This window comes from Rhinolophus hipposideros (assembly GCF_964194185.1).
Source record: "Rhinolophus hipposideros genome assembly, chromosome: 9".
Lineage (NCBI taxonomy): Eukaryota > Metazoa > Chordata > Mammalia > Chiroptera > Rhinolophidae > Rhinolophus > Rhinolophus hipposideros.
The window spans coordinates 8372016-8398215 of record NC_138055.1 but is presented as its reverse complement, the minus strand read 5'-3'; the positions used below and the strand labels follow the sequence as shown (position 1 = coordinate 8398215).

Sequence of the window (26200 nt, the reverse complement as noted above, 5' to 3'; positions counted from 1 at the left end):
CCCTACGGACCGTTCCTGCCTTTATTTTCTCAGCTGTGGCGGGGACTGGCCCTGGGCCAGGTGCCATGGTTAGGACAAGAGGCACGCATTTGAGAGTCCGGGTGGAGAACTGCCCCTGGACCTTCGAACAGCTCATGAGAGACTGAATCCGGGGAGGCATTTGTGGGGAAGGGTTAGGACGCGTTTTGCTGAGCTGGCAGGTTCTGGCTCCTCAGGGTACCACCCCACCTCCGTGTCCCATCCCAGCACAGGTACAAGGGGGACATGTCTAACTCCCACAGAGGATGAGCGCTGCACTGAAGGCAGACATGGTCACTAGTGAAACAGGTAACATTTCCTATTTTCTATTCACACGGCACAGAGATGCAGGAAAAGCTTCCTGCTTCCTAAATGGGACATCGGTGTCGGCTGTTAAAGCCACCTCACTTTTCTGCCAATCCTTGAACCCAGAATCACTGGAGCAGGGCCTGCCTCAGGCCCCACCCCCACCAGAGTTGACTTTTAGCTGAGAGGCTGGGTTTCTAAAGTGGGAGTAAGTCTTTGAGGCATTGTTTTGGCCAAGAATTCATTCTCATTTTCCCAAGAACAGATTCCTTGTGTGATGGCCAGATAAAAATCACATACTCCATTAGTCCTGGGCACGATTTATTTTTTGCATAGGCATAAATTAGAATCGAGATAAAAAATTAAGAACCCAATAGTGCAGCATTTGTGACAGAAGAGCCCAAAATGAAACCTGGTTGGGGGCAGAGGCTGTGCAGAGGCAGTGCTGGAGGACCCCAGGACGGCCTGGGGTCTCCCCTTCATTCCAGCATCCTGCGGGAGCCCACTGGCCTGCCCTGTTCCTAAGGGCGCCTGCCTACATGGCAGCCCCTCTTGGCAGCCGGATTACAAGAAACTGAAACCCCCAACGCCCCACAGAATGGGGCCTAAGAATCAAGCCCTTAGCTTTTCAGTTAAAAAACAGACCTTGAAAAATATTTACATAATACAGCAGGGCCTGCTGGGTCAAAAAGCCCCTGCCTCAGGCCCCCTCCTACCCAACCCCCCATAGAAAAAAAGCAAGAAAGGAAACAGCATTGAGCAAGAGCTGAAAGGAGCCCCAAAGGGGCGGCTGCGGCCCCTCACATCAGGGACCTGATTGTGATGAAGGTGGGGCAGGGCCCACAGTGCAGACAGACTTCCTCCCATCATGACACCCTGAATATCACTGTCATCACTGGGCCACCAGGACAACCAAGGGAGTCCCTTGCCCTTTTGGCTGGCCCTGGATGCTTATGGCCTCAAGGGACAGGTCTGGGGTCCCTGCACCCTGGGGGAATGTGGCAGGCTCGCTCTGGGGCACAGGCACGCCCCAATCCCAGCATCAGAAGAGAAAAAGCAACTAGTATCCCCAGCATGGGATCCTACGGGGCCAGCTCCCAGGCTCCCAGGAACCAGACCCTCTAGGGCAGGGGTGTCCAAACTGGCCCGCGGGCCGCAGATCCATTTTTTATTGGCCCGCAGCAATCCAAAAATATAGTTTACTTAAATAAACCAGGTGAGGCAATACATACTTCACCTCGAGTGAGTGGCCCGGCTGTTTGTGTATTTTACCAGATATGGCCCTTGTGAAAAATGTTGAAAAAAGTTTGGACACCCCTGCTCTAGGACAAGAAGCCCCATAGCCCACCTCGGCCCAGGACAAAGACAGTATACAGAATCCCTTCAAGGACCCTATAGGTTGATGGCACTGGCTTCAGGAAGAGCCCAGCTACCCTCCCCCAGGAGCTTCCTGCCTGCTGGCTGTCCAGTCCCAACCCGTGCAGTGAGCACCCTCCTACAGAGGGCCTCACTCCCTGCCTCAGGCCCCAGCTTGTCTCACCCATGGCTTTGGCACGCGTGTAGTTCACACACCTCCCAACAGCTTCCTAGGTGTCATCCCCTCCACTACGGGCCAGGGGCAGGCAGGCTGCTGGAACAGGTTCGCTCGTCACCCCTCCTGCCTCATCTTGAATGATATGCTACATATATACACCCCCCCCCCCAGGAGGGGGAAGTAGGTGCCCGGTGCCTGGCACGAGGACAGCAAAGAATGAAGACGCTGGAGCCTGCCAGGAAAACCCTGCACATTCTCTCCACTGGGCCAGGGCTTCTTGCTCCTGGAAGTAAGTGAGCTAATGAAGCGTGTGGGGGAAGTGGCAGGGGTGCTGCTCTCCCACTCCTGGAGAAGGGCGCGCTGCGGGGCTGGCCGCCCAGCTGGCTGGCAGCAGCACAGAGAAGGCCTACTGGGCAGGCTCCCCATGCACCCGGAAGCGGTAGACGCAGGTGTACTCCGGGTGGCCCCAGTTGGTCAGGACCCGCAGCTCCACCACCTGGTACGAGGCCTTAGGGTCCTGGGTAGAGAAGATGTTAAGAGTGTCAGAGCCCTCAGGCCTCACTGACGGCACAGGAGGGGAGGTGCCACCACCCTTCAGACCACATGCCCCTCGCCCTGGGCCCCAGAAGAGAGCTGGATGTCAAAGCTCTTGTTTTCAGATCCCGGAGGAGTCTCCAGCTGGTGGGTCAAGGAGCCCCAGGGGCTTCAGAGGTCCTACAGGGGCCACCCACCCAGGGCCACATAAAAATGGCCTTGGAGCTGCGCGCCAGCACGATTCATCCCAAACTGACGAGTTCACACGAGCTCTTGATTGTTACTGTCAACCAACAAAACTACCTTTGTGGAGGGCTTGCTATGTGTTGATGTTAGAAAAGAATTCCTTTACTCTGAACTAAGCAAAATTTCTTTTCTTTCTCAAGTTCCCGTCAAGCCCGTCTATGCTCAAAAAGCCACAATTTTTGAGCCAGCTGTGGGGCAAATCTCACATCCGGTGATGCCCCAGGCACCGTGCTCTCCTGCCCTTCCTCTCTCCCTCCAGTCTCGTCCTCCACTCTCTCCTAAAAGCTCAGTCTGCACCCCCCCCCCCGCCCGCCCCGAGAAATCCCACTCACTCCCATGGCTGCTGTTACCGTGGAGCTCACAGTCCCCACGACAGCTCCACGGCTGGCCACAGGTGCCTCAAACTCAGTGGCCAAACCTGCCCCCACCCGTGCATTAGCCTCTCAGCCCCCCTCACATCCACCTTCCCCTTCCCTTCTCCGGCCTGACCTGACATGCAGGGCGCTCCCACTGTGTCCTGCCACCTCTCTGCCCTCACGCAGAACACCCTCCCGAGCTCACTTCTGGCTCCCTTCCCTGCAACCACTTCCTGACTGTCCCCCTGGCCCCGGGCCTGTCCCCTTAGACTCACCATTTACACAGTGCACATCATACTGTCACTTCTCTGCCTGAAGCACAGCAGTGTCCACCCCTCCCCAGCCCTGAGGGCTGCAATTCTTGGGCCTGGGAGCCAGGCCTCCTCTCCAGCCTCTTCCTGCCCCTGTCCCTTCACCTCTCCCATCCAGTCATTACACTAGTGTATTTCAAGTCCTCATTCCTAGTGGGCCGTGCAGGCTACCTGCATCAGAATCACCTGGGCTGCTGGTTAGAATGCGGATTCCTGGGCCCCAGTGGCCCTAAGGAATCAACCTCCTAGGGTACATAGAGACTGGGACTCTGCATTTCTAACAAGGGCCTGGAGGACTGAGGCCCACTCAAGTTGGCCATGCTGCACTGCCTGAGACGTGGGTGGGCCACGCGCATGCAGACACCTGCCCTTCCCCAGCGCCCCCCCCACCCCCGTCTGGAAGGGGCCCCTCCCCTATGCTGACGTCTGCATGGGCACTTGGACCGCTGTCTCTGTTCCACACCTTGAGCTGTGTGAGGGCAGGGCCTGCGGTTCCCTGCTCTAAACCCCCAGTGCCTGGCACAGGGTGACTGCTCACAAACTGCTGAATGGACGGGAAAGTGCGTGTGCCCTGGGCTACGTAACACAGTCCTCTACCTGAAGATAAAACGTCTGAATGGGCTCCCCATCCTGGTCGTACGTGAACTGGCCCAGAAGTGTCCCCTGCTGCTGCAGGTCTCCATCAAACCCCTGAAAAGAGCAGAAGGAGGAGGGAAGATTCTGCTCTTACACATGCGCCTTCCCTCCCTGTCCCCAGCCTGGTCCCGTGCTACCCGGGCGGGACAGCAGGGGGCCTGAGCCCTGGACACAGGGCTGCTGTGAGGGTCTGTGACAAGTCACTTAGCTCCTTGGGCCTCGGTTTCTTCCTCCATAGCCGGAGACAACTGGGACTGAAGTGCCATTTCCCACCCTGGCGCCATGTCTTCCACATCTCCCTTCCCCCAGTGTTACCCTCAGAGGAGACCCCCAGGACCCTCCTGCAGCTCGCGGCCCCACACAGGTGGGGTACTTACAAAGACGGCGAAGTCCTTGGGGGCACTGGAGATGGTGCTGTTGGGCGACAAGGCCTTGGGCACGTGCTCTAAGGTGACAGCAGTGGGGCGGATGCGGGCAGAAAGGCGAACCACGGCAAAGCCCTGGGGCCCCTGGAAGGCCCAGCAGTTGCCTGGATGCACGTCTGGCTGAAGGGGAAGAAAGTGAGGTCAGCGCAGGGCTGGTGACGAGGGGCCGGCCCTGAGCGCAGCTCCGGCTGACCCGGGACGCAACAGCCCCCCAGCTACTTAGGCGTCTGTGCTCAGGGCCCCGCTCTTGCCCTCGCCGGGCCCTTACCTGCAGGATCACTCGAGGCGACTGGGAGTGGTACCACAAGGGGATGCCGAACAGGCTGAGGAGGGCCGTCTTGGTCTCGTAGGTTTCAGAACATCGGGTACTGATCACACTGGCCCCTGAGACAGGAAAGAGGCCGTCAGGGTGCCTGTGGCCTGGACGTCAGCAGGGGATGGAGGCCCAACAACCAGCTCAGCTCGGCAGCCAAGAGGACCCCAGGCTTAAAGGGCTGAGGCAGCCCAAGGAGGGACCACACTGCCCTGTCCTCTCAGGCCAGCGCAGCTGCCCCAGGCCCCAGAGCAGCTGGCCAAGGCTGGTGCTCAGTATGTCCCGACGAGCTTAGGTGGCTTCCGCTGCTCAGCCCTGCTCACTTTGCCCCCCACCGCCCAGCAGACGCACGCACCTCCCGATTCCAGCGCGTAGTCCACCATCCCGATGCGATCCTCACTGTAGCGCTTCAGGGCCTGCCTCACAATGTGGCGCACGTCCTGAAACAGGCACCCAGAGCAGCTGTGACAGGCAGCATGCTAGTCGACCCTCGGACCCCAATGCCAGGGCCCCACAGACTGACCCCTCTGTTTACAGCACGCTGGTGTCCAGGCACACGTGCCACCTACCCACCCTCCCATTCCAGCCCCAAAGCCAACATCGGAGCCTTCTGCATGTCACCTGGGTCCTGGACCATAGCAGGGAGCTGGCAGTGTGGGACTGCAGGTCTGTGGCTCCCCGGGATGGGGGAGATGGTGTGTGTGTGTGTAGAAATCGGGGTTCGGGGAGCACAGTTCCTCACCTCCTCTGTCACCCCGACCACGCCTTCCTTCTGCAGCTTCAGCCCCAGGCTGGCCACGGCCTCCCTTGCTGACTTGCCCTGCATCTCGGCCACGTGCGCGAGGATCTTGCTCTCCAGCTCCTGCAGCTGAGCTTGCATCTCCTCTCGCTGAAGGAGCCCAGTGCGGGTTCCCCCACCTCGGAGAAGGAACTGACTGACCCAGGCAGGGAACTGAGACTCCACCTAGGGACCGAAAAAAGATCTCGCTCTGGGAAGCTGGTAGGGACAGTGGGACCTGCCATGGCAGAGACTGGCCAGAGCAGGGCAGTTTCTGGGTTGGGTAGAGGGGTAGGGAAGGAATGCAGGCCTGTGAGGGCAGGGCCAGCATGCACCTGCTTGGGCTACATGGAGGAAAACTATATGAACAACCCTCCATGATTTCAAGAGCAAAACAGGAAGAGCTCCCGTCAAAGGCAGGCAACATCTGTGCCAAGTCCAGGGCCAGGCGCTAGTGGGACTGAAAGGCTGCCAGGGCAAGAGGCCCTCTGCCCCAGGCAGACTCCTAGGATAGATGGTCTCAAAGGACAGGCTGTCCAGCAGGAGACTTGGATGGTCCCAACTCACGTCGTCCCGCACGGCCTGGAGCTGCTGGGGCAGCAGGCCCACTTGGTCCGCCACCGAGTTCTGCTTCACAGCCAGTGCTGCCAGCTCCTGCCGCAGGCCTGCCAGCTGGCCCTCCAGCCGGCCCAGCTCCTTCATGGAGCTCTCCCGGAATGACTCCTGGGTCATCCTACTCCCAAAGAGAGAAGAGTGAGCCTTGGGTCTCTAATGAGGAAAATAAGAGGGTCCCCTCACTGACTCCTGATATAATGTGTGCCCACCACCTACAGGTGAATGCGAGGCCTACTCTTAGAGATCCTGGCTGTTACACAGCCCTGGAGTTTGCTTGTTCCAGGGAGGGAATTCTGATCCTGCTCCTTCTCTAAGCCCAGACGCACCATTCCGCCTCAGCCACTCACACCCTCCCCAAGTACATCGAAGGCATGGAAGGGCATCCTGTGTGTGGTTGTACAGAAAAGATGGTGTGTGTGTACATGAAGCCATGAATCCCAATTCTCTTGCAATGCCCCCACCCCCAACCTCAACTGCGCCTCAAGGACAGGCTCTAAGCACATGGTCCCGAGGCAGGTTTCAGCCATCTGCTTTCTGCTTGGGATACAATCAGAACTCTGCTCTGGGGCTCTGCTCCCCAGTCCTGCCTGAGCGTGGGGAGGGGCGGGCTGAGGCCACATTGCAGGGCCCATTACCTGTGCCACTCGGACTTCAGCTGCTGGAGTCGGGCCTCAGACTCCTGTCAGCAGGAAGAAGGGACAAACACAAGCATTGTCAGGCTCAGAGCAATCGGCCTCCCAGAGCAGGATCTGTTCCGTTTGGGGTTTTTGCTTAACCACATCCGTGCCCCAGGGTCTCCCAACTGCTCCAGTAAATGTCAAACTGGCCTCCTGGTGAAGGTCTTTATAAGAATCTCACCCCGTATCTGGCACACTTAGGCATTCACACGTTCGCTCATTCATTCAGCATGTTATACCCAACACGATGGGCCGCTTGGAGGTGGCCCTTCCTGTCCTCCTGGCTCCCAGTGCGTCCCTGCAGAGCGTTCCAGTCCAGATGGGATAAGTTCAGGCTGTAACAGGAGACCACACATACACACACACACACACACACATACACACACACACCCCCCACTATGTCCCGCAGGCCCTTCAGGAGCCGAGTGTCTCAGCCCAGCAACAGAGGCTGAATTGGGTCAGGGCCCCCCGTAGGCCCAGGTGCCCCACGCCCACTGACCTGGGAGGCCTGGACAATCTTCCTGAAGAGGTCTTCTGAGTCTTGTTGATGCTCTGCTCTCAGGGTGACCAGTTCCTCCTGTCGGGACAGGAGAGAGGCTGCGGACTGGACCACATGGCACACAGAGGCCACGCACCTCCCACCGGAAGTGGTGTGGCTGCAGTGCGACCAGGGCCATTGGGTAGCAGCCTTCAGCTCCCGGCCTTTCTGCTACACAGCTTCCTGGGAGCGTGCAAGCCTCCCATGATCCCGACTGTCCACCTACGTGGTGCCACGCACTGTACGATCTCGTGCTCACAACCAGGGCGGGCGCGCGGCGAGAGAGGACCGTCTCCTTTTTAAAGAGGAGGAAACTAAGGCTTCGAAAAGGTAACGGCCAACTGGCAGAGTTGTCTCTCTCGTGTCAGGGTCTCGCCCCCTCCACCCCCGCGCCCACGGTGTCACCCACCCTCGACACTCAGGTCCCGCCTGGAGACCGCAGCTCCTCCCCTACCTGGATCTGGGCAGCGGTGTCCCTGCGGAAACCCTCCTTCAGGGCAGCCTCGCGGCGGCTCACCAGCCCCTCCAGGAGTGCCAGGGTGTCATCATGGCTCAGGCTGCCCCCGCCTCCCTGGCCAGCGGCCCCTTGCCGCAGCTCTAAGCGTTCCAGCCGCATGGCCTCCTTCTGCCAATTGGAGGAAAATTCGGCAGCAAGAGCTTCCAGGCGCCGTTCCAGAGAATGTACCCGGGACAGAATGCGCTGCTCAGCCTGGCAGGGCAGGGAGGGAAAAGGCACATTGGTGAGGGACCTATGACAGCAGGGTTTCCTGAAAAGAAAGGGAGGAGAATCCCAGATACACCCAAAGGTAAACACACGCTGGGTCCGAGGCTGGACCCACACTGGGTGTCTCTGCCCTGCAGGTGGGTGAATCCATCAGCAGGTAAATGGGTGCAGTGAGTGTGGTGACAGCCAAACACAGGGTACTGGGACACACAGGCAACCGGAGGGGTCTGATCCTCAAGGAGTGCACGTGGGCCGGTGACGGGACACAGTGCCCTCCTCGGAAAGGATCCGAATGGAGGACGATCCAAGAAAAGGACAGGAAGGAGGCACAAGCGGGCCACTGGGGCCAGGTGACCTGCTGGGCTGAGCCCATCCCCCCCCTCCTCTCCTTGGATGTGGGAGAACACGGGACTAAGCTGCTGACTCAACAGCTTCCACTTCTCCCATAATAACTACAGCTAAAAGACAAAATAATTTGAAAAAGCTTTCTTTTTCCTCTTTAATTGGATGCCCCACAGAGAAGAAGGATAGAAGTCATTTGGACTTGTGGGTGGCACTGGATAGCATGCCATGAATTTTGAGAACCTTGTTGGCTTAACAACAAAAACCTTTTGCCAAGAGAAACCATAAAAAACAGTCTGTCAACTATTGGTTAAAGGGCAGGGGACTGCTGGGTACAGAGGTTGCTTCTGAGTTTTAAAAGTTCCATTTTTAAAATAGGCAGCACATTTGCATGACTCAAAAAGCAAACAAACAGTAAAAAGTCACGCTCCTCACATTCGCCTCCACCCGCCCAGTGCCCTCACCACCACCCCATTCCAAACCTGACAGCTATTCTTATCAGTGTCTTTATGCAAATGTAGCAAATACAAAGATATATTCACTCTTCTTTTTTACAAAAAAAAAAAAAAAAAAGGTGATCCTGAAATTGAATTGTATTTAATGCCTTTCCTAATGATTAAAAAGGGAAAAGTTATAAATGCCAGAATAGGTCATTATTTTATGAAATAATAAGGTCATGGTCAGGAAAGTAATATACGGTGTTTTCCCAAAAATAAGACCTAGCCGGACCATCAGCTCTAATGAGTCTTTTGGAGCAAAAATTAATATAAGACTCAGTCTTATTTTACTATAATATAAGACCCGGTCTTATTTTATTATAATAAAACCACTTATATAAGACTGTAGTAAAATAAGACCAGGTCTTATATAAGATTGGGTCTTATATTAACTTTAGCTCCAAAAGACACATTAGAGCTGATGGTCCATCTAGGTCTTATTTTCGGGGAAACACGGCATCAATCAAAATAAATGGTTAAAGATGTGACCCCCCCAAAAAACATAAGTGATACCAAATTAAAGTCACCAAGACATAAGCAAAAGTAAATAACTCTAATCGGGGGTAAAGAGTTTTAAGTTTTCATCATGGAAGCCAGGACCTGTGTACACACGTTTTGGTTTTCTACACGTGTCACCACCTCACCCGACACTGGACTCCTTGAGGGCACAGCCTGGGCCTGTTTCATCTTCAGCGTCTGGAAGACTGCAAAAATGGCCACTGTCCTTCCCTGCGCCCTGCAGGCTCCCATCGAGAGGTGGAGGCTGTTTCTCCTCCTTAAGCTGGACTGACTCTGGGCTTTGCTTAGGCCCTTACAATGTGACAGACATGACAGGGTACTAGTTCTGACTAGGCCTCAAAAGGCCTGGCCTGATTCTGCTCTCTTGGAACCTTGCTCGGCTGCTGTCAGAACAAGACCGGGCCAGCCCGCAGGATGACGGGAGCTCAGGTGACGTACAGCCGTCCGCTGATCACTAGTCAGCTGCAGACGCCAGAGGGAGCCCAGCCACGGCTAGCCCAGAAGAGCCAGCCACGGGCGCCACAGGCTCATGAGCTAATCAAATGCTTGTACTTTTAAGGCACTGATTTTAGGGGTGGTTTACCTGTGCTAACAGGTAACTGACCCAGATATTACCTTATTCATAGAACCATGCTCAGTAAATATTTGTGAAACTATATTGAAAGGAACAAAACAGACAAAACAGTTTGTCTGATTCCATTTCCTTCTGTTTTCTGTGCTTCTGAAGATGGCAACTAACTTTGGGACAGTTCTGAGTGATATTTAAGCAACCCACCCCCTTCCCCCATACATGCACTCCAAACGATAGGGATGAGGTCCCAGCTAGGACAGCTGTGTGTGTCAGGTACCAGAGCAGGAAAACAACTGCAAACACAGGCTGAGGGAAAAGCATGTAAACGAAGATACTCACCTGGAAATGTGGGGACGAGTCTCTGGACTCCCATGCTTCATGCTGCCGGCCACTGCCCTTTGCTGCCCACCAGGAAAGCACGGCGGGTTGGAATGTCTGCAGCCCATAGGGGTAGAAATACCAAGCACCTGTACGCAGGGGAGAGGGCGGTTACCCAGGCGGCAGGCCGTGAACAAGATGGCTCGCAGGCTGAGGATAGCAGCCTAGTCAACACCAGACATCAGCAGCCTGTCTCATTTGAGCAGAGCTGTGCTCCTGCTGGCAGGCGGGATGAGGAAGGGAGGTTCCCGTCCTTCTCTGACGTAGCAACTTCCAGTTGACAGTCCCAGAGTGTACGCACTCTCAGATGCCCTCAGAAACCCTCATCTTTCTGCAGATGGCAACACGTGGAGAGCACGGCTCAATAAGCTAGGGATGATCCAGGGCTAGAACCCAGAGGCCCTGGTGATGGTTCTCAACCCCTAGCTGTGTATCAGAATCCCCAAGGAGCTTGTCTGACCCCAGTCCAGAGGGTGAGTTCATTGGTCTGGCGACACCCTCTGTAGCTGAGTGTTAGAAGTTTCTCAGGTGACTCAAATGGGGGGCCATGACTGAGAATCACTGAAACAGAATACACCCGCTGGAGAGGCTGCCTGTGGCCCCAGAATAGATAAAGGCTACAGCCCCACAGACGCTGGCATCTTGCTTAGGGGCCATGTGTTTGATGTGTTTACTCTTGAGCTTTGTGGGGTGAGGACACCTGAACAAGCCATAGGCCGAAGAGTCTCCATTCAGTAAGATGTCACACTTGTCACTCCAGCTCGGCCACAGCAGTCGCCCAGCAGGAGGCAGCACTTACCACCAGACTGTCAGTGACACCCTCTGGACACCCGCTCCCTTCCTGCTCTCCCTGAGCAGGCCACTCCGTCCACCCCTGCCTTTCACTCGCCGTCCGCATCTCCTCATGAGGCATCAGGACATCAGCTGCACTAACCCCCCAAGGTGAGGGTGACGCTCAAACTACAGTGAATAGTAACTCATGGGAATGTGTGCTTCCCGAGTGATGATAGAGGGTCATTATTATTTTCAGGGCGATGCCCAGTTTCTACTGGATATGAACAAGCTGTTCTTGTAACAGGAAACAAAAAGGAAATCAACACTCGGAAAAATGTTCTACCTTTGGTATTAGTAAAAGAAATACAAGTTGAACGGATGCCAAACCTCAAAAACCAACTCTCTAAAAAAAAATAACAAAACCTAGCCTTTAATTACAAATTGGTACAATCATTAAAATTGAGCCTGGGAAGGTTAGAGGCACCTGGTATGATTGTGAAACTCATGTGAAATTGACAAATGAAAAGTTGATACAAATATATATATGTATCATAACATAATAATGACAACTATGTAACAAATTTGGAAGTCTCAGAGACTGGGACAGTATAGAGTGTCTTGTAAATGACAGGCATCTTAGTGTAAAAAGGTGTACTTTCTTTTCTTCACTACTTCATTTTGATCTTAAAGATAGCTAAGGATTGGACTTGATCTTATAACAATAATTCACTCACCCAGACTACGTCCTGATTTGGAATGGAGGAAAAATAACTGCTAATAATAAGGGCGTCCGAGTTCCTGCTTTTTACCCTAATACTCCTGTACTAGGTGGGACATGTTCTGGCCCAGGTGGCTCCAAGGATGCTCTCTGCATGTCAGGCAGTCCAGTGTGGCTACCCAAACTGAGGCCAAGATCAGTGGCCAACATCAGGGCACTTCCCCTCTCACCCACTGGACACCCTGAGAACATGGCAGCTTTGGTCAGCGGAGGACCCAGGAGAGCCAGATCGGAGCAGCCTGGGGCTCCAGGCTCGGGAGGTGCCCAGGCTCGCTCTGAACCCACTTGTCCTGCCTCCTTCCCTTTCTTGTAGGTGGTCACCACCCCTTTAGTTTTCAGTTCTGCTGGGCACCAGCCTCTGCCCACACTCTGCCCTGCCCCTCTGGCTGGTGGCCCCATTTCGGAGGCTCCTGTCCCACCCCTCCCCTGTGACAGGACATCGGCTCACCATAGGTCAGGCCAGTCAGGAGCAGCAGCAGTAAGAGGAACCACAGGAAGGTCTTCAGGGACGAGAAGCGCCTGGACCACAGGAGGGGAAGGCAGGGAAAGCAGAGGTGTCAGAGGGCGCCAAGGCCTCTGGGTTCCCCCAGGGAGTCCCTTGAGATTTTTCCCGAGTGCTCAACTGGAGTTGAAAGGGACACCCTTGAGTGTCTCATCTTGCCAGGGCTAGATGGATGCTCTAGAGCTTTAGCTACAGGTCTGGGTGTAATGGGGACAAGCGTGGCTCTAAATTTTATTGATGTTATTAAAAATAAGTAGTGTGGTCTTTGAAAAAAATTTCATATATTGAGCTCCTCTAAGCAAGCAAATATAGAAAAGAAACATGGAACTCCTTAAACGAGCAACATCTTCTTTTAGAAAAAGGAGGAACCTTTTCTTTGCTAACACGAATACATCCTGGCCCGTCTTCTCAGCATAGCTGGCCACCCTTCCGACCAGGATTATGGCCAGAGGGACCCTGACTTCCTGGCTCAGTTTTATTTCCTCTGCCAAGGAGCCAGTTCCCAAGTCCTGGCTCTGCTGGGTCAGGGACTTGGGGAACAAACCCTCAGCACACATCAGGCAGCATCTGCAACTGGGGTGTAGGTCGTCCGGGGGCCAAGAGGGAAGCTGGATATCCTGGGAAACACCACTGGTTGGCTAGTGCCTGAGGCCTGACCAGCACGGGAGGCCAGCGTGTCTGAGACTTCCACCTGGGGCTTTCTGATTCATGGTCCAGGCAGGAGTCTGTCTCACCTGGTTAAAACGAAGACATCAAGGAGGGAGGCAGCTGTCGTCAGGCGATACCAAGTGGTGCCGACCCACCAGTAGAGGAGTCCAAAAAGCCGGGCTGGAAGAGGGACCATGAGGCCTAAGTGTCACCGTGAGCCGGAAGCCTGGGGCTCTGCTCTCTCTCCACCTGCAGGCCCCCTGCCCCTATTAACACCGAGCTGTCAATGCACCTGTCCTGTCCTACGGCTACCCAACTCCTCTAATCCCACTCGCCCACTCTGTCAGCACCCTCTGCCCTGTTCCACTGCTGCTCCTGCCCTTCCAAGTGAGGATGTCCCCACAGCTCTTTCTAGAACATGATTATTCTAGAACGACCTTTCCCCAATGGTCCTACGGTCTATATGGGCTGGATGCCCAAATGCAGGGAGAAAGGTAAGAAGTGAATGCTTTAGCGCAGGGGTGTCCAAACTTTTCAACGGTTTTCACCAAGGGCCATATGCGGTAAAACACACGAACAGCCGGGCCACTCACTCGAGGTGAAGTACATATTGCCTCACCTGGTTTATTTAAGTAAACTAAATATATTTGTGGAATTTGCTGCGGGCCAATTAACAATGGATTGCGGGCCGCAGTTGGCCCGCGAGCCACAGTTTGGACACCCCTGCTTTAGAGAATGGAAACAATTGTGCACAGAATAGCCAGCACCCACCTGGAAAAGTGAACACCGTCCAGAAAATAGAGCCTGCCTGAGACACAGTGTTCCTCAGCCGTGAACCTGAACTCCACTGGTCCGTCTCCGAGTAGCCTGCAGGGACAGAGAGGAGACCAGCTCAGTCTGTCCTCACTGTGAGGAGCCCTGGAAACTGCCTAGTACTCATCTTCTCCTTAGACTGTGGGCTGAGACCACGGATCACTCTCCCATGACATCCCCAGAGCGTCACACAGGCCTGGCACCTAGCAGGTCAGTACTGTCTGCTGAAGGAACAAAACGATAGGTTTCTGACATTTTATTTCCCTTAAGCTCCTTGCCTGCTTCCCTCTCCTCACGGGCAATCCATCAACCCGGTCAGAACGGGACCGAGGGATTAGGGCACCTTCTTGCGTGAAGCCCACATTAAACTGCTTGCTGGAAATGTGCCAAACGATGGAGCTGACCGCGGGCCTAGTGGGGGCAGGGCGGTCACAGCCCAGTGTGTTGAGGGCCACCCCAGACGGGGTTCAGGGCGCCAGGGTGGCACCGAAGGATGCCAGTTGGTCTGTGGGGGCACCCGCCAGGCACTGTGTTCCCTCAAGCTGTCAGGGGTGCCTCCCCCAGGCTTCCCCTCACCTCCCCGGCAGTCCCGGAACTGCTGGCGCGGCTCCATGAGGCTGGGGGGTGGGGGGGAAGAGTGCTGCCTACCTACATAGTCATCCTCAGAGGAGTAGCCGGAGGAAGACCCGAGGAAGTCCTCCGACAGCTTGGTCTCCGCTAGCCCGTTGATTTTGCTGCTCTCGGTGCCACCAGTGCCTCTCCTCCTCCTCACCCGCAGATCGTCACCTGAGGAGGGAAGAGCGCAGGGTTCTCCTGGGGCACAGCGATGCTCTGCTCAGAGGAGGCTATTCCCGAGGGCCTCAGGGGACACCCTGAGGAGTATGTCTGAAGGACAGACGGAGTCTGCCCTTGGCCTCTCCCGGGGCTCAGGGAAGGTGAGCTGGGCCCCGCCCCTCAGTCTCCTGCGCTACGTGGCTACTTTATCACCCGAAGGGTCCTGGAAGTTCAGACACCTGACTGCTCTTCCAAGGGTTTCTGAGGATGGGGAGCCCCTCCTCTGGCCCAGCAGTGGTTAGGAAGCATTTGTGGGGGGAGTGGGGGTGGCATTTAGGACCTTTAAGTTTCCAGAGGAAGCAAAGCCCCAGGAGAAAGTTCCGGACACTCACTCCAGTAGGGGTCACTAAGCCGCTGGTCATCGAGGATGGAGCTCCTGGAGAGGCTGACGGCTCGGGGGCTACCATAGTAGGACTCCCTGACCACGGACTCGCTGTAGTAGGAGGTGTGTGTGTCGGAGGGGGGGTCCAGCTGTGGCGGTGGGGAGAGGCGCTTCGTGTTGCTGGATTTCCTCTTCAGAGTCCTGTAGGCAATAGGCCAAGAGAAGAGAGGGGAACAGGCAGGTGAGCCCAGCCTGGAACAGGAAGCCAGCAGCTCTGCCCTCCTGTAGTGAGTGGGTTGGCCTTGTTGCTAAGCAACTGACAGCTCCTGACTACTGACTGCAGAGCCCAGCCCAGCCCAGACAGACAGATACCTTCTCTGCTCGCATTATCTCCAAATCTCAGCAGCAGTTAGGTGAGATCCTTAGTAGGTGATAGAGCCAGGATTTAAATCTATGTCTCTAACTTCAAAGCCAAAGGTTTTTCTCATGCTTCTTAATGGATTAGTCATTTCCACAACCCACTGAAAACTCAGACAGATCCAAGCTGGCCTCCCAGAGCTAGCCAACTCTATGGGGTCTCATGTCTGCGAGGGGGTGAGATGGGGAGACACATGGGTGTGGGTCTGGGGAGGGTGACGAGACAGGCACGCCCGTCCACAGCAGAAGGGGTTCCTAAGAGCCTAGCTTGTAGTGTCAGAGGGTTTCCGGCTTGGCTTATTCTTGAAGCTGCCTCTCCCCACTTCCTGTTCTCTGAACACTAGGGCAGCAGCCAGGCTTACAGTAGGGGGAGAAGCAGCAGCACGGGGTCTTGGCTTCCTCATAGGTGTGAATGTCCCTCTTGACAGGATAAGGGCATCTCATCTCCACCCACAAAGGTCCCAATAGTAAGAAGCTGCGCAGAGAACTGCCCAAGCCCTCCGCTCTGTGGGTCAGCGTGATCCCCAGGGATGGCGGCAGTCCCCTACCTGAGAGGACTGTCTTTAAACAGGGTGCTCTGACTCCCCATCACTGAGCTCCCACCACTGCTGCTGCTGCCGTCATCATCACCCTGGGAGTAGCGCGTGAGGCGCTGGCTTCGCCGAGACATGATGAGGTGGGATGGGTCACTTCCCCTAAAGAGAGTCTTGGGAGAGAAAGAAGGACACGTGAGGCTTGTGAGGCTTGGGGCTGTCGGCAGCTCCTCCCTGGGGGAGGAGACCATCCTCTCTGCATTCTGCCAAAACAGCCAGAGATGTGGGCACCCCTCCCCCCATGCTGGAGTCCACACCCTGCCTCAGACTCACTTAGTGCCCAGGCAGCCTCTTTCACGGTGCTTTCCACCAGGTTTTGTAATTTTCAGTTTATCGGACACTGAGCTCCATGAGAGCCAGAATTGGACCTTCCACTACCTTTGACATGTGGCACATGACAGGCACGCAACAGAGGCACCCCTGCCCTCTAACGGAGTTTGTATGCTTTTCCCCTTGGCTGGTTATTCTGGGGCAACACCAGTCCATCTTGGTATGATGGTGACAATGACAATAAAACACTATGTTAAATGCCTCCGAGGTCCCTGGCTCCTTAGACACCCATTTCTGATCCTTGCGAGCAAGGGAGACATCATTGCCCCCATCGTACAAAGAAGGAGCCTGGGACAGAGATGACCGTGCCCACAGCCACCGAGCCTGTGACAGAGCCAGGGTTTGAGCTCACAGCTGACAGGTGACAGGGCCTGCATCTTTCCACGCCACAAGGAAGTTTACAAGTTGTTTCAGGAATGTGTTCTATGTCCCCAAATAGAGTCTTTCATAGACTCAATATGCTCAGAACAGGCTGTAGACATAGTTGTTACACAACAAATAGGTTACCAAACTAACAAGACAGGGAGGTGGAGCAGCAGTGTGGGGTCACAGGGGCAGGAACTCAGGCTCTGGAATTGATATGGAGGACTCCAAAGAGGCCGAAGTGAAAGACCTGGCAAAAGGTGGCATTCTGGCCCCCAAGGAGGACTGATAAGCTCTGGAAACCCGAACTCAAAACCTCGGATTACCAATGTGCGGTGTCCACATGGTGTGTCCGCCCGCCCATGGGACAGTCATTCTGATACTTAGATCCACTCAAGAGTCCTTAGGATTTGTGACTTGTTATTGTTACGGAGCGAGTCCCCAAGAAATGACCACGGAGCCGAATTGGACAAATTAACAAGGCCTTTATTACAGATTCGAATCTGGGCTCAAGCCTCCACTGACATAGCAGTGAGCGAGAGCCCTGAGCACTGTTTCCTATCCCTATTTATTCTTTTCTGTTACTTGTCCTTTTTCTGATTTATGTGTCTTGGAGAAAAAAGGGGTGCTGGTTATTATTATTTTTTAAGGGGATGTTCTCAGGGGTAGGTTTCCTTAAGGGGATGTTCCCAGGGGTAAGGGGATGTTCTGCTTATCTTTGCTGCAGCAACAGGATCTGCTTATCTTTGCTGCAGCAACAGGATATCTAGTTTTGGGGTAAGCTTAACTGGGTACATGGTTTTAACGGAAGATATGTTCGGGTGGCCGAAAATTTCCCACGGCACTTTTGCTCTGACCTGCTTATCTTCCATTGTTAAGTAGATTGCCTAAAGTGAATTGAGGCACGGTTTTTTTTTTTTTTTTCTTTTCTTGACCTCCTTGTCACATTCCCTACTGGTCTTACCCGGGAATCAAATCATTGATTCTCGATCTTCTTCTGGGAAGTTAGCGTCATCTAGGGCTAAGTTTTGATAGTGAGTACGAACCATGAGGACCTTGACAGCTTGGACTCTAGAGTGAACTAGGTTGGCTAGAGATCGAAATATGTAGGGTCCGATAGTGACTATTAAGATGAGGAGAACTAGGGGCCCAGCGGCCACACTAAGGAGAGTAGTGAGGCATGGGGACCAGGAAAATAGGTTCGCATACCAGTTTCCTTGCCTGGCTCGCTCTTCCTCTCTTTCCTTGAGTCTCCGTCTAAGCTGGCTAAGACTTTTTTTATGACCCCAGAATGGTTAGTATAGAAACAACAGGCTTCCCCCAGGGCGAGGCATAGTCCTCCTTGTTTAAGGAAAAGGAGGTCGAGGCCTCTTTTCTTCTGGAGAACAACCTCGGCAAGGGAGCTCAGAGAGCTTTTAAGTTTTGTAACCGTTTCCTCAAGGGTACTGAGGTCTAAGTCCACTTGTCTAGTTAACTCTTAGTAATCTTGGTCTTGTTTAACGAGGGAGGCAGTACCGACCGCAGTGGAACCGGCGACACCCAATGCGATTAAGAGTGGGATTAGGACTGGGGCCCTCTTGGCCCTATGGGGCTCTAACCCTAGATGTTCTCTACCCGCTTCACCAGAATGATAATAGACCTGAGGAAGAATACGGGTAAGGATACAGAGTCCTAAAGAGTTGTTGTTTATGATAGCAGGGAGGTAAGCACAAGGGGTGATACCCTCCGTGCAGGCTCACCAAGTCCCTTCGGGGGCGACGAGAAGGACGTTTTCCCCGTCGGTCTCTGTCTCTGGAAGGATGATGGTCTGAACACAGGAGGATGAATAAGGAGAATCCTCTATGCGAAAGTTGGCTGGGAAAAGGCATGTGCCTTCTCCTTGCAGGTCGTCAAGAGGTAGTTTTGGGTGGGCTCCCCACGGGCAGACGTGTTTTAGGAGAGTCCCTGGAGAGGGGGTCTGACAGGTCCCCGGTGCGTCTGGAGCCCCCGTGGCGAGCGACCCTCCGGAATCTTAGGTGCTGGTCGGTCGTGGTCCAAGGGGCTAGGGTGACACAGCCTCAGGCAGCGCAGTAGAAGTCGTTTTTTCCCTCACATTCGCTAGGCCCTATAGGCGGCTGGTCGATGTTGTGAGCTGGTTGTCGGGACCGTCCCTTAACCGCAGTCGGGGTGCTTAGGATCACCGTGAATGGGCCAGTCCATCTGGGTTTAAGCTGGCCTGGGTTGAGCTTTTTGACCCAGACTAATTTACCAGGTTTAATAACAGGAGTCCTCACTGGGCTGGAAGTCTCCGGGTCTTTTTCTCCACACACCATATTTTGAGCTGTGTTCCGTGCTACCTGGAGAGCCTGTAAAGACTTAAGAAGATTATGGTTTTTGATGGCCCCCAGCTGTTTTTCCCCAACCGGGGTAGGAGTGGAGGAGGATGCCCAAACATTATTTTATAAGGAGTAAAACCCTGGGTATACGGAGTACACCGGGCCCTCAGGAGGGCGAAAGGGAGAAGACTTACCCAATCACCGCTAGTTTCCAGCTTTAATTTTGTTAGGGTTTCCTTAAGAGTCCGATTTATCCTTTCTACCTGGCCAGAACTCTGTGGTCTATATATGTAGTGGAGTTTCCACTTAATTTTTAAGGTGGAAGCCAATAACTGGGTGACCTGGGCGGTGAACGCCGGGCCATTGTCAGATCCCAAGTATAGCGGTAGGCCAAACCGAGGGAGAATTTCAGAAACCAATTGTTTAACTACTACCTGGGCTGTCTCTTGTCTGGTTGTATAAGCCTCTGGCCATCCTGAGAAAGTATCTACCATGACGAGGAGGTACTTGTACCCTCCTTTGGCTGGTGGCAACTCAGTGAAGTCTAACTCCCAATGTTCACCTGGGGACCCTCCCCTAAACCGGAGCCCAGGTTCCTTGACGGGAGTAGGGTTGGAGTTCACTTGAGCACAAGTCTGACATCTCCTTGCGATGTCCTGGGTTATCTTATAGAGTCCCTTTATGAAAAAATTTTTTTCTCAAGAGTTCTGCGAGCTTGGTACCACCTAGATGCATACTTTTGTGGATCTGTTCGGCGATTAGTCTGCCCAAGCTTTGAGGAAGTAAGGTCCTTTTATCTGGGAACTGGATCTATCCTTTTTCTGTTTCGGTTCCTCCCAGTTTATGTCCTAATTCCCTTTCTTCTGGTGTGTAATACGGGCCCGGAGGGAGGGTGACCTCATGGAGGCTCAGGACTTGTAGGGACCCTACTGGTCTTTTGGCGACGTCTCGGGCTGTCCGGTCGGCAAACCTGTTTTCCTGTGACACTATTGATTTGTCCTTTTGGTGCTGCCGGCACTGGATGACTGCTACTGCAGTAGGACCCCAGATGGAGGCCAGTAGGGTCAGGATTTCCTGGGAGTTTTTAATGTCCTTTCCTCCTGCCGTGAGGTGGATCTAACAGGAGGACCTGGTATTGGGTCACTCTGGCATTTGATAGCCACCTCTCTGGTGGAGACCGCAGTAAGCCCTCAATACCATGAGGGGCAGTGACCTGGAGGTTCTGCTCAAACGTTAGTTTCAGAGGCTTTTTTTTTTACCAAGAAGGCAGTGGCAGCGATGGCCCGGAGGCACCCAGGCTAGCCAGCAGCTACGGGATCCAGTCACTTAGATAAGTAAGCCACGGGGCGTTTCTAGGGCCCCAAGGTCTGGGTCAAAACTCCTTTTGCGATCCCCTTAGACTCAGCCACAAATAGTTGGAAGGGCTTCTCCAGGTCAGGGAGAGCTAGGACGGGGGCACTCACCAGGGCTGTCTTGAGTGCGGTGAAGGCTTTTTCTTTGTTTTCTGTCCACTTGAGGTCTGTTTCTTTTCCCCCGGTTGCTGCGTACAGAGGCTTGGCGATCTCAGCAAACCCGAGGATCCAGAGTCTGTAATAGCCCACGGCCCCAAGGAATTCCCGTACTTGCCTCTTAGTCCGTGGCGTGGGGATTTGGAGAATCGCCTGGATCCGGCTCCGGGATAAAGTGCGCTTCCCCTCTTGGATAAGATAACCCAGATAGGTGAACTTCGTCCTGCAGAGCTGGGCCTTTTTGGCAGAGACACGATACCCCAACGAACCCAGGTTTTGGGGAAGGCCCCCCTGAGTAAGGGCTCGGGGCACTCGGAGATAATTAAAAAGGAGTGGGTATCTGTCTTTTCCCCGAGATTGGAGACCCAGGCTCGGGACCACGGATATGATTTGGACTTCCCAGTGGCCCCTCGGATGAGCACCCTTTCTTTCGAGAGGAGTCCTTCAGGTTTCAGCAAAACAGAGTGGGTTGTCCCAGTATCTACCAGAAAGTCAATGGGCTTTTCCCCCACATTTAGCCATTACCCGGGGCTCCTGGGGGGTAGGGGAGCCCTGACCCTCCCAGTCTGTCTCTTTTACTAGGATGGGGGCGGCTCTGTCCCTCCCACTCTGGGGTTTCTTAGGGTACTCTCTCTTCCAATGGCCGATCTTTTTGTAGTATGTACACTGGTTTTTCCCCAGTTGTTCCCGCTCTTTCCTTTGTTCCTGGCCAGGCGTCTTGTCTCTCCCTCGGCCCTTTTTTTCTTTCTATATTGTAAGTAGGACTTTAGCCATTTTTTTGGTTTAAGACCTGAGATGGGTCTTCTCTATTTTTAAAAACTTTTTGGGCCTCGGCCAGCAACTCAGACAGAGACTTCCCTTCGAAGCCTTCTAACTTCTGTAGTTTGCGTCTAATATCTGGGGCTGACTGGGCTACTAACTGGACTGCAAGGGCCGCCCGATTGGCTGGGGCGTCAGGGTCCATAGGCATGTAAGTCAGGTAAGCTTCACATAGCCTCTCGAGATACGCCAACGGGCTTTCAGTCGGCCCCTGCCTTACCCCGGTCACCCCAGATAGACTGGTGGGTCTCCTAGCCGCAGCTCGGACACCCCTGAAAAGAACCTGGCGGCAATGGCTCAAAGCCCCTCCTCTAACCAATGAACTACAGCTTCAGTTAGGACGGGTGCGGGAAAGACAGCCTCCACCTGATCAGGGTGAGCGGAAGGCTGCCCGCGGGCACCAAGAACCCGCCTTCTCCCCTCGGTCCCAACTCCCTCCTCTTCGGCGAACAGAGCGCTCAGCAGCAGCCACAATCATCTCACGCGGGCTGGCGGGCGAAAAATACCGATTCAAGGAGAACAATAAGACCCTGGGGGTTCTGGGGAAAAAAAGGATTCTGATTTTTCCAATTGTATAAGTCAGAAGTGGTGAAGGGAACATAAGTCCGTAGCGGGACCCCTCCCGGGCCAGTTTTTCCCACCTCCCAGAGGGGTAAAATAGGAACTGCCTGAGCCTCTCCAAAAAGTGCCCCCGAACGGGTGTGCGAGGAACTTAAAGAATTACGGGGGCTTAGAGGGCTCCCTTCCCCAGTGGAAGAACCAGGCGAACTCGATTCCCCAGCCGGGCCAGTCTAAATCTGGCTCCCTCGACCTGCGCCCCGGGGTTCCCGCTCCCCACTGAGGCCAGCCAGAGACGGGTAGAGCGGGCCGGGAGGAACCCGGACGGATCCCCCCCTCCTCGCTCCCCCACAACTCCCCGGACAGGCGCCGCCGCTGCACGGGGGTGGCCGCCGATGGGGGACGGGATCCTCCCCTGGGGCTGAAAGAACCGGCGGGGCAGGAAGAGGCTGTTCAGTCCTGGGTCTCTCTGTCTGGCCCGGGGACTTAGCCAACAGAACTGATCGTTTTCGCTTTTTTTTTTTTCCGATTTCTGGGGAGGGCAATCACAGGCCTTCAGGTAACCTGGATTGTCAGTTACAATATCAATCTAGATATCTATGTAGGGAATTTGTTCGGGGTGGCCGGTCTTCCCATAAGTGATTCGCCGAATTTTGTAACAGAAATCTAGATCGAAGGTCCCCGTAGAAGGCCACCCGACCCCAAAAGTGGGCCACTCTAGTTCACAGAATTTCCGGAGAGAGAAGGCGTCCACAGGCACCCTGTAGCCGTCTGCCCTCCTCCCGAAATTTTGAAAGTTCTTAATAACACAGTCGAGGGGACTCAATCCCCTGGCTTGTGAATTTCCCTGACCCATGTTCGCTTGCGCGCCAAGACAATAGACACTCAGACAACACAGAACACAAAGACAGATCCAGAATCCCAAAGCTGTCCACAAACACGACAGTTGACAGAATTGAGATTGGAGACTGGGGCGGCTGGAGCCCCAATCTGCCCAAACCAGGACCTCGACGGTCGTCACCGTCTAGGCCGTGGACTGGAAGTTCCGCGGCGTCCCGCCTTCCAAACGTCCACCACTCAGGGTACGTACCAAACCAGAAACAAAACAAAACAGGAATGACAGAGGCCTGACTTACCCGGCGCCGCTAGCTAGTTGGTCCGGAGGGAGTCTCCGCTGGTCGTTGATTCAGGAATTTAGGTGGTTATAGGGGAGCCTCTGGGCTCCCTCCAACCTTGAGGAGGGGGCTCCAGGGCATCCCGGTGGCGATCTCGCTGGGGCCTCCAAATGTTACGGAGCGAGTCCCCAAGAAATGACCACGGAGCCGAATTGGACAAATTAACAAGGCCTTTATTACAGATTCGAATCTGGGCTCAAGCCTCCACTGACATAGCAGTGAGCGAGAGCCCTGAGCACTGTTTCCCATCCCTATTTATTCTTTTCTGTTACTTGTCCTTTTTCTGATTTATGTGTCTTGGAGAAAAAAGGGGTGCTGGTTATTATTATTTTTTAAGGGGATGTTCTCAGGGGTAGGTTTCCTTAAGGGGATGTTCCCAGGGGTAAGGGGATGTTCTGCTTATCTTTGCTGCAGCAACAGGATCTGCTTATCTTTGCTGCAGCAACAGGATATCTAGTTTTGGGGTAAGCTTAACTGGGTACATGGTTTTAACGGAAGATATGTTCGGGTGGCCGAAAATTTCCCACGGCACTTTTGCTCTGACCTGCTTATCTTCCATTGTTAAGTAGATTGCCTAAAGTGAATTGAGGCACGGTTTTTTTTTTTTTTTTCTTTTCTTGACCTCCTTGTCACAGTTATCACTTCTCATATTCCTGGGTGATATTTAAATTGCTAGTTCTCTGGGTTGTATGGTAGGCACAGACTCTACATCCCCACTCAGACTATGGAAACCAGAAGGTCTGGTTAATCCAGCTGGAGAATTCTTGAAAGTCCTCTTCTGAAAAACAAGCAGCCTCATGTCTTGGTCTTATTAATATCTTCTCAGGTAGGCTGTCTACCTGACATCCCTCTGGTTTTAGTCTGTGTTGGTAAAAGGACCAATTCGTAGTAGCCAAAGCAGGAAGTTGGCCTGAGTTCTTTTCTATATTCCGCTCCTTATAAGGCAATTCCACCCTCACTACTGCCCTCCCCACCTGAAAGCTCCAGATGCCCACACAGGCTCCTCCTCCTAAGCCCTGCCCTGCTGAAGTAGAGGCTGTCACCCTGGGACAGAAACAAAGCAATGTGTTTTCACAATATGGAAGGCTGGGGCTGGCAAGAATATAAATATTTAGACGGAGGTACGTACGTGTGTGTGTGTGTGTGTGTGTGTGTGTGTGTGTGTGTGTGTGTGTAGGGTTGAGAACTGTCAGCCCCTCCACCTCCCAGAGGTGCCTTAGTGTTTCCTGTGCCATCCTGGTATCAAAAAACAGTTTGCCACTGAGTCTGGGTTTCACAAAATGTAAAAGGTCAATCCTCCACCCTCCAAAACAAAACAGGAGGTGAACTTCTAGGAGCTCAAATTTTTTGCATATCAGAATTGACACCCTCCCCAACACCCCCCCCCACCCCCAATCAGTTAAGAAACCTTCCACTAAAACATCCCTCCCCTCTTTGGAGCTGAACCACATCCTTTTCTCAACCACCCTGCCCAGCTCCCTTCACAAACTTATAAGGCAGTGTCTGTCCAGTTCTGACATAGATCTTGGGCATCTTCCACGGGTCATTTTCACTCTGGGCCAGTGTCACACTGCATTCCTAGGTGGGGCCTGGAAAAGGCTCCAGGTGCTAACTCCCTTCTCCCTTCATTCCCTGTGGACTGAACCTGCAGATTTTTGCCAACCACGTGCCTTCCCTGCCTCTCGGCTCTAAGTCACACTCCCGCCCCCCCTATTTGGTTTCTTTTTAGAACTGAACAAAATGGGCCTTCCTCCTATTCCCAGAGTTCTGACAGGCCGCGGCAGAGAACTGTCTGTCCCCGGAAACTGCCTGCCTGGCACGAGGACACAGGCACTGCCCTGGGCCGGTTTGGAGCAGCCGGGTCCTCGCTCTCCTCCTCCCCGGGAGGTGCTGCCCGGGGAAGTCCCGCCTGGAGACGCCCGCCCCCCGGGCTGACCAGTGGGGCGGGCGCCGGCGGGGATGAGTCAGGGCGGCCTCGGCACGGCGCGGGCCCCCCCCGACCGGCCCAGGGGCGTGCGGCGGGCGGGGCTGGAGCCGGCCCAGCTTGGCCCGCAGAGGAAGAACCAGGCCCGGGCAGCGCGGCCCCGGCCGGGGCGGCCCAGGGATGACCCCCGGGGCAGGCCGGGCCCGGCGCCCGCGGGGAGGCGGGGGAGGCCCGCCCAACACCCTAGCCGCGCGCGGCCGCTCCCGGAGGCCCACGCCGGCCGTTACCTGCTGCCGCGGCTGCTCCGCGCGGGACCGGAGGCGTCGGAGGCCCCCGCGAGCCCGGGCGCGCCCCCTTTCCGGGCCAGAACCCGCGAGCGGCGCTCGGCGCGGGGCCCTGGGACGCGCGGGTGGCGGTGGCGCGGGACGAGGCCGGCGGTCGGGAGCTGCGAGCGCGGCGGACAATGCGGCCCGCGCAGAACCTCGCTGCGCGAGTGGGACCAGGCGGCGCGCGCGTGGCCGAGTGTGTATGTGTGCGCCTGTCAGTCAACGCTGACAGGCCGCAGCCCATTGGCCAGGCCCCGCCCGCGTCTCCGCCCACCACCGCCGCCCATTGGGCGGTTTGAACACAAAGGCCCCGGCTCGCCCCGCCCGCCGCGTGGGCCCCGCGGGCCAGGCGCGCCCAGTCAGGAGTCCGCGCGTGGGTGGCGCCGGCGAGGGGCCGAAGCCTGGGCGGCCGAGAACTCGCTGGAGCCGGCAGGTGGGGGCTCGGCTGGGCCTGGCCGCGCACGTGAACTCCGGTCCTGTGGTTCAAAACACCTGAGGGCGCCCTGGTGCGCCTCAGCCCACGCAGGACCCACAGACCACAGCGTCCCGGCGCTCCGCAAACTGAATTGAAAAGGCTCTGGTGCCAGGACCAGGCGTTGGGTGGTTGGGGGCAAAGGTTCCCGGAGGATGGGCCGAGGAGGTAGAGCCAGGGAGGTAGGAGACCCCCGGCCTGGGGCCCACCTGGAGGGGTCGCGCGTGCTGAGTCCCCCGCGGACTCAATTGTCCAAGGCACGTGCATAATTGTCCTCTTAGCCAGACCTTTCGGCACTTATTTCGCAGGTAAGGAAACAGGTTCATAGATATTTTAAGTGATTTGCTTCAAGTCACACGGCTAGAAAGAGGCAAAATTGAGATTAGAAGAGTCTCCCCACATTCCAGCCCG

At 54.9% G+C, this 26200-nt stretch overlaps 1 protein-coding gene across 3 annotated transcripts; it reads right to left on the bottom strand.

The window, feature by feature from the left end:
* Positions 1 to 632: 632 nt before the first annotated feature.
* Positions 633 to 25554, bottom strand: SUN2 (Sad1 and UNC84 domain containing 2). Of its 3 annotated transcripts, none has more exons than XR_013993959.1 (19): positions 25279 to 25554; positions 15955 to 16112; positions 15000 to 15190; positions 14482 to 14619; positions 13792 to 13887; positions 13107 to 13200; positions 12319 to 12389; positions 10280 to 10407; positions 7742 to 7996; positions 7249 to 7326; positions 6708 to 6751; positions 6025 to 6190; positions 5422 to 5643; positions 5035 to 5119; positions 4635 to 4750; positions 4319 to 4486; positions 3903 to 3995; positions 2191 to 2375; positions 633 to 1465 (listed from the first exon to the last, which is right to left on the bottom strand). XR_013993959.1 is itself a non-coding variant. In XM_081058696.1 (19 exons), the coding sequence occupies exons 2-19, from the start codon at positions 18558 to 18560 to the stop codon at positions 2265 to 2267; spliced, it is 2343 nt and encodes a 780-aa protein (XP_080914822.1). In that variant the 5' UTR covers positions 18561 to 19046; positions 20471 to 21864; the 3' UTR covers positions 633 to 2264. The 3 variants fall into 3 exon arrangements, 2 of the variants coding, with proteins under 2 accessions (XP_080914822.1, XP_080914823.1); XM_081058696.1 differs by lacking the exon at positions 25279 to 25554 and adding exons at positions 18432 to 19046; positions 20471 to 21864 and having other exon boundaries at positions 633 to 2375; XM_081058697.1 differs by having other exon boundaries at positions 633 to 2375.
* Positions 25555 to 26200: the final 646 nt, after the last annotated feature.

Coding starts and splice junctions, on each gene's coding strand:
- SUN2 (XM_081058696.1), bottom strand. CDS start 18,560: ATGCCTTTTCCCAGCCAACTTTCGCATAGAGGATTCTCCTTATTCATC. Junction 13,888..14,481: donor CTCTGAGGATGACTATGTAG/GTAGGCAGCACT, acceptor CTGTCCCTGCAG/GCTACTCGGAGACGGACCAG. Junction 4,751..5,034: donor CTACGCGCTGGAATCGGGAG/GTGCGTGCGTCT, acceptor TTCCTGTCTCAG/GGGCCAGTGTGATCAGTACC.